Source organism: Penaeus japonicus, unplaced genomic scaffold (genome assembly GCF_977035675.1).
Source record: "Penaeus japonicus unplaced genomic scaffold, GWHDUDI00000001_assembly GWHDUDI00000027, whole genome shotgun sequence".
NCBI lineage: Eukaryota > Metazoa > Arthropoda > Malacostraca > Decapoda > Penaeidae > Penaeus > Penaeus japonicus.
This window is the reverse complement of record NW_028234429.1, coordinates 30,764,857-30,772,356: the sequence shown is the minus strand read 5'-3', so window position 1 is coordinate 30,772,356 and position 7,500 is coordinate 30,764,857. Positions and strand designations below refer to the sequence as shown.

General features: G+C 42.1%; 1 protein-coding gene across 20 annotated transcripts in view; it reads right to left on the bottom strand.

Moving 5' to 3' along the window:
* The window catches only part of Rm62 (ATP-dependent RNA helicase Rm62), a 10,036-nt gene that overhangs the window by 2,357 nt on the left and 179 nt on the right, over positions 1–7,500 (bottom strand). For 3 of the 20 annotated variants that reach the window (XM_086552857.1, XM_086552860.1, XM_086552850.1), the window contains exons 2-9: positions 4,141–4,398; positions 3,829–4,015; positions 3,447–3,686; positions 3,159–3,311; positions 2,742–2,914; positions 2,326–2,436; positions 1,492–1,553; positions 1,267–1,326 (exon numbers count right to left, since the gene is read on the bottom strand). In XM_086552857.1, coding sequence (XP_086408983.1) covers positions 1,267–1,326; positions 1,492–1,553; positions 2,326–2,436; positions 2,742–2,914; positions 3,159–3,311; positions 3,447–3,686; positions 3,829–4,015; positions 4,141–4,398 — 1,244 coding nt within the window. Of the gene's footprint in view, positions 1–1,266; positions 1,327–1,491; positions 1,554–1,890; positions 2,002–2,325; positions 2,437–2,741; positions 2,915–3,158; positions 3,312–3,446; positions 3,687–3,828; positions 4,016–4,140; positions 4,399–7,500 lie in introns of all 20 variants that reach the window. The other 17 variants (XM_086552856.1, XM_086552859.1, XM_086552849.1 and 14 more) reach the window with 7 other exon arrangements.

Genomic DNA, 7,500 nt, shown 5'->3' with positions numbered 1-7,500 from the left:
GGGTGGACCCTAAAGTACGTTTCAGTCCCAGGGCTGAGGGCCCTGTGTTAGGGGGCTGGGCCACGCAAGGCCCAGTTAACCACAGGTCTGGGGCTTGCGGCTTGCCACGATGCTACGGTAGCGAATCAATTGGCAGGTCCAGGGTGGGCAGGCTAGGCAAGACCAGCGCGGACTGCTGCACACCAGAGTGGGTCGTTCTGGACCGACACAGGCTGCAGGCGGCCGCTATCGCTGGTCATCGTTGACCTCTGCCACAACTGATGGCCAGGGCAACGTGACCACCTTTCCGGCACCAGTGGACACTTGTCGCCAATGCGTATTCGTGCTCGTGATGCACGACGAGTCTCAGAGGCACCGGAGCCTAATGCAACGAAACATCCTCCGTGCATTATCTCGCTTTGAGTGCCTCTGCAAAAAGAGAAGACCAGACTGAATTAACAGTGGCTCCATGCGAGGGAACTGCTTCCTTAATCTCTGGAGACACCCACAAAAATATTCAAAAAGCAGTTTTTAGTTATATCAAATGTTATTAAATACATATCTGGTGATGCAAATAAACCCACCAATTTAAAATTGAGTCATATCACATGAAACTTACATTAAACCTAAGTTTATGGTCAAAGCTATATAACTCCACATTATAGTATTCTCTCTTCCAAACCAGGCACAAACCAAGTACCAAACTTACTTCTCTCCTTTTCAGTAGATAACCGTTACAAAAATGTGTAGCTCAAACATTCTGACTTTTGTGCAAGCCAATTATTTATCTACTACAAGGCCCTTGTAATTTTGCATACAAGAGTTCACGTCTGCTTTGGTAGAGCAAATACTTCAATATGGTCTATCGCAAATTAGAACTAAATGGAATCCACTTAAGTTGTCAATTACCGTTTTTTAAAATCAATTACTATATTGAGTGTCAATGTGTTCAATAATAGGTGTCACAATAAGTCTGGGCAATGATGCACGTTTACACCTGCATCATGACCAGACCATCACTCCAGAGCCTCAAGAAGCTACAAGTAACCACAGGTGTGGAGCCCGTCTTACTACATCATACAGGTGGAAACTGCAGCCACTGTCTAAACTAATGTTATCACCAAAAACCATTGACATCAAGCCTCTGGCTTTTCCCACTATATGAAACCACCAAATGTACAGTCTGGACTTTATCTTGGTCCCTTTCCCCCCTTGTTTTTATAAAAGATCAATGACCTCCCTTGACCCTCATCAGCTAGGAGTTCCTCAACAAGGGGCTTCACTTACCTAACCCACGAGCGGCAACGTCTGTGGCTACCAAGATTGGTGCCCTCCCTGAACGGAATTCTGAAAAGTTGGAGATCATATTTTGACATACCAGACCAAAGCTTGCAATTCATTTTTATATACTGATATGAACAGATTACCAGTACTTTATTACAGGATTTATGGGGAAAGGACTTCTGTCAAAGGTTTTGTAAACCCTTAAAAAGTTTTATGCATTAAACTTACCACTTAAAACCCAATCTCTCTCTTGTTGAGATTTGTCTCCATGGATACACATAGCTGGCCACCTGAACAGAAATTATCTAATTTAAAAACAGAAGGATACCAACAAATGGATATTTTTCAGTTAATTGTTATAATTACAAGTGTGTTAGTACTACAATATACAAGCTACAGTTTGCAGACCCAAGGGACACAACTTGCTACAAGTGAAATATTAAAACATCCGAGTAGTGCATTTAGACGAGGGGGAACTGAATTTGATTTACACAGTATCTACTACTCCTTTTATGTACATGAACACCTAGTCAAAAAGTCTCTCTGGATCATTGTGGGCTGTTACACTGCCCGAGGCATCTAGTATGGTGCATACCAACACATCATGCAGGATGCCTCTCATCTTACCCAGTACTCCTCAACCCACGAGTAACATCCTCCACCTTCCGCTTCGTTTCGATAAAGATTATTGTCTTGTAAGCCCTCTCTTGCGCCATCTCATTGAGCAACTGGCGCAGCCTACAGAAAACAGGGAAAGGGGGATGTAGAGGAAAAATGTAACAAGCAGGATTTGCAGACTTTGCTTTCCCTTGGGTGCCTTGAACCTTAGGGGGTTTGGTTTCCGCAGTGTGCAGAAGCTTCCCAGGCTGATAGCGACGGCTCTTGCTTTACAAGGACAGGAATTCCCAAAATACATTCCCAAATTGACAAAGACAGGACAAACAAGTCAAAGGAGTCCAAGAAGCAAAGTATGCAAGGTGTCCCAAAGGCCTGAGGTAGCTTCAGGTAGAAGAATGTCACCTAGATCCTTAGGATCTATCATACAAGTGCATTTTCCTTTACCCTTCGCGTCTCATTCGCCTGGTCAAATCGTCCACTTTTCTTTTTGTTTCTGCAAACACGATGATCTTGCTTTCCTTTTCTGCCATGATCTCTTCAAGTAGCTGCCGGAGTCTATGGGACAAGGCACACAAATAAAATCAAACGGCTGTTAAGTTTAATAATAGCAAGCTGAAGGGGGGTAAAGAAAATCTTTGGAGGGATATTGAAGGACGGACTGGGATCTTTTGCTTTAAAAAAAAATCTAATGACTTTCTAGCCTTTCTTTATACTTATTTAATGAAATGCAATGAGAACTTAAAAAAAAGAAATATAGAGAAGAAAAGTCAGAAAGAGAATCAGAAGTATGAGGAAGAAGAGAGAAGAGAGAAAACAAGAAAATAGAAAGGAGAAAAGAAAGAGAAGAGGAGAGCACTCACTTTGTATCCTTTTCCATCTCTTGGCAAACATCTACAATCTGGAGGATGTTGTGGTTGGCTGCGAGGGATAGGGAGCCTACATTAAGTTGAATGTATTCTTTTAAGAAGTCCTCGGCAAGATTCCTCACCTCTTTGGGCCAAGTTGCAGACCACATAAGAGTTTGTCGGTCAGGCTGTAGGAAAAACATTGGGTTATAAAATTTTTAAAAATTATGAAAACCAGACTTCCCATTTATGTAACTAGTTGGTCAATGGTTTTCTTATTAAGCACTATTTTCTGACACTATTATATAGTAAATATCAATCTCATGTCTTAATTCTGACCATTAACATATCTAATACACATTAATTAATAAAGGGTAATTCATTATAAAGTATTGTTATCACTGATGGCTTTCTGCTAAGCTTCACACTCACCCGAATCTGTTCTACAATTTTTCTGATTTGTGGTTCAAAACCCATGTCCAACATGCGGTCAGCTTCATCAAGTACTAAATATGTACAACGGCGAAGATTGGTTTTCCCTGCTTCTAAGAAATCAATGAGACGTCCTGGTGTGGCAATGCAAATCTGCAAAGAGTATGTATAATCTAAGTACTAGGCCTACCTCTTTTCCTTTTCATGTTTTTTTTTTTCTCAATAATTCAAGATGGTTTTCAAGAAGTTTTTACAACCACCTATGATAAAATCAAATTTAAAACTAACCTCAACCCCTCGTTCCAAGTCACGAATCTGTGGCCCTTTGGGTGCACCACCAAACACACATGTGGAGCGGATCTTTGAAGATGAACCAAAGTCTTGTGCAACTGTTAGGATTTGCTGGGCGAGTTCTCTTGTGGGAGCCAAGATAAGCGCAATTGGGCCATCTCCCCGTTCCAAATATGGTTGGTGGTTGATGTGAACAATGGCTGGTAAAATGTAACCCAAGGTCTTTCCTGAGCCAGTCTGAAATTGGATGTAATGTTTTTTTACTACAAATATAAAATAGGAAAATAGTTCATACACTAGCATAAAGCTATGCTTCTGCTCAGTTAAACCATGTTTTTCAAATAAATGCATACCTAGATGTCTGAAATTCCAAACTCACCTGTGCAATACCAACAAAGTCCCTTCCTTGTAATGAAATAGGCCAGCCTTGTGCCTGAATAGGTGTAGGTGCTTCATAGCCCTGTCGACGGATTTCGGCCATTACATAGTCTGGGAAATTGTAGTCCGTGAAGTACTGAATGGGATTGGGAATGTTCTTTCCTCTAAGTGTGATTTCCTTTTCATTTCTGTGGGGAAAAAATATACACGTATATTAGTGGTAAGAATTATTTCTACTTATTCAATGGAGAGCTACATCAATGTTCCAACATGTACTCTACATAGGACTTTAGTATATAATCTAACTTCTCACCTGTACTGTTCCACTTCATAGGGCTGTCGGTTGACAACAACAGGTGTGGGCTGGTAAAAGTTCTTCTCGAAGGGGGCAAGTCTGGACAGGTCCCACTTTGGCTTTCGCAGACGTTCTCCCGGCTGCCTCCCCTTCAGCGACGGCCTCCCACCTCCACCGCTGCCACCATACCCTCCACCTCGGCCCCAGTCATCCCTATCGCGTCGACCACGGTCGCGAGAGCGAGAACGAGAACGGGAGCGAGACCTAGAAGGGGACCTTGGGATTAACTATATATAGAATTCCCTGAAATTGAAAAGCATGAATTATGTTGATGGGCCTTCTTCCACTGCTCCTGCTGCTGCTCCTGTTGCAAGAAGGAGGCTCTGGTGCCGTGCTGCAATTTCTTGCCTTGAACGCTTGGCATTTTCCCATTCTTCTCTTCCATGTTGCTATCATTTCTTTTCATGGTCAACGCAGTGAAGGTGTGCCACAAGGCAAAACAATAAGAGCCAGGGCCTTCCCAGAAGAAAATTTATGATCTCTCCAAGCACACACACCAAGGTGATATCTAGGAAAAGGTCCTCTCACAGCCACAAGAGGAGGGTTCAACTTGCCACAGTTATTGCTCAAAGAGCCTACTCTTTTTTTCACAAATTTCTCAAACTTCTCTTAGACTGACAATTGGTTTTGGAAAGCAATATAATGGAATTTTTTGGGAGATAAATTTGAACAAAATCAAGTAGATAGTTTATAATAAGTAAAATTATGCACAATAGTATAACACTAATATATGCTCGCTGCCATTGGCATTAAAATTTACTAAAAGTATATACAAATATCCTGGATCTTCAATATTAATGTGAAAATGGCAGTCAAATTTCGGTAAATTTGGATAAAGACGCAACCAAACCTCTAGGCACGACACGATATTTTTCCTGGTAGTTTTCATTCTGTTTTGTACAGTTTCGCTACTCATTTCCATCGGAAACCTTTCGTTGTTGAGTTACACCCCCCCCTCCCTCCCTCCCCACACGCGCGCCACCGTCGATACGGAACCAACGATTACTGGCGCGAAATTTAAAGGGCTTTTTGCGTAATCAAAACCCAACCCATAAACCTAACCTAACCTAGTTTTTGGCTTTGGCTTAGACCTATTGTTTCCCTATTGGTGCTATTATTATCACGTGACAGTATTGCCTTCTATCGATACTTTTTTGTATTTCCGCAGGGGAGGTTGGCGCATGCTCAGAGCTGATATTTTTCAGTCAGATGTTTGTTAAGACGGTGGAATCATCTCTCCCGTTAATCGTTTTTAATTATTTTCAAAAAAATATATCTCGGTTATTTTTCGTTTCCAGAAGAAAAGAGCTTATATGGGTTACGTCATAATTAAAGCTACGTCATGCCCAAAGGTTTGTTTTTTCGCTACGTGTGGTTGCGTCTTTATCCAACAATACCCAAATTTCTATTCCCTAAACCTGATTAACCCATTCCCGACGGGGGAATTCTAGCCTTGAATGTCCAAATGCCGGGGCGTTCGAATTATTAGGCCTAAATCAATTGAATGGCTGGCACAATACTGTGCCGCCCGGCAACTGGGCTTTTGAATGCGCGGTACACATACTGTACCACCCGTCCTGTGTGGGTTAACAAGAAATTTGAACCTTTATAGTATCTGCTTCATAACAAAGGAGCAAACAGATCCAAATATGGAATTCCCCCCAAATTAATTCTTCCCAAAACTAAAATGATTTGTAAGAGCACCAACTTTAACACAATTGAAATGGCGGCAAGCTTTGTAGAATTAACCCATGATTTAAACAAATCTACAATAGCTGCTCTAGCCTGATGATGTTAGAATACTAATAAAGATTAAAATGACTACACTCCCTCAGCCGCACTCTTTGCATCTTCTATACTCCATAGCAACTGGACCATAGACTTCCCATACGATAATCACTCACTCGGCTGTGTGTTGGAGATTCTTTGAAGCAACGAAACTCTTCACAAAATATCTTGTAGACTTGTCTGGCCTTGATTCCATTACAGGATGACTGCTTGCATTTCTTGACCAGTGAAGTGATATGCATCATGGAATTATTCAAGGCATCAGTATCAATGTAATGTTGCGGCAAAAGCACATGTCCCATTGCTGATTCAAACAACTGACGCCCATTACCCAGAGAAGAAAAGCATAAACATATCAAAGGTAATTACACAAGTATTGCTGATCATAACATAAAATGGTAGATAAACCCAAGTGAAACTGTCCATTAATAGTGGAAATGCATGACTGAAATTGGAAGGGGGGGGGGCAACCAAACACTTGCAGACAATGGAATAGATTCCTTTGGGTTCACCTCTAACCTTATACTTAATGTAGATGTTCCTATCATCAGAATTCATTGAAATAAAACCAATGTTGATCATAGTATCGTATATCAACTATAAAATGATTGAATTTTAAAATGCAAAACTACGTCATTACTAGAAAATAGGCCTAACATGAAATGCACCAAATCAAACATTGTAATTAACTAAAACAAACCTACTCCAACTTGCATCAGCACTATAACGCATCAACTCAGCCAGCAGACCCTATAAACCGCCCAGAAGAAGCAACGCCTAAAGGGTTGAGAAGGAAAAGGAAATCGAGCCGCCACCGCCACCATGATGACGCAACCCACACAAAATGGCCACTTTTTTTCTCTCCCGAGATTTTCCGAGAACACAAAGGAAGCCAGGTTCTTTCCGGTCCGTGCATGAGTCATTGATTTGCAACTTTAAGCTTCGTTGGCAATGCATTGCTGCAATGAGGCTGGAGGTCTCAATTGCTGGAAATCCGTTGCAAAATGGGAGAAATCCGGCGGCGCGCTCTGGCTTGGGAGACGCGACCGGATGCGGGGGAGGGAGAGAGAGAACGGCAGTCAATTATCTCCTTTTCTCCCGCTTTCCACATTTCCCTGTGCTTCCATGGCCTGGTTTCAGCCAAGCACAGTTCCAGTCGTGGTTCTCTCTTCCCTTCGTAAAACTCTGGAGTTCTATCTCGGGCACAGCAGCGAGAAAAAGCATAGGACCAAAATGGCGTCGATGAATATCCAAGGGTGATGACTTCCACTCGCGGGGATTTTCATCGCGGAACATCGCCCTCGGGTGAGTATTTTCCATCCACTTTATCCATCCACCTCGCAGAAGAACATCCGTAGATAACAAATGACACACAAAATAAGATGAGGACACTGATCTTCCCCACGAACAAGGGTCGAGAAGAGAAATCGATGCGGCTGCGCTCCTCTCGCCATATTGCGACACGAGATAAACACAACCAGAATTTCCTTCCACTTGTTTTTTAAAAAGACTCAGAATCACCAACGCCGA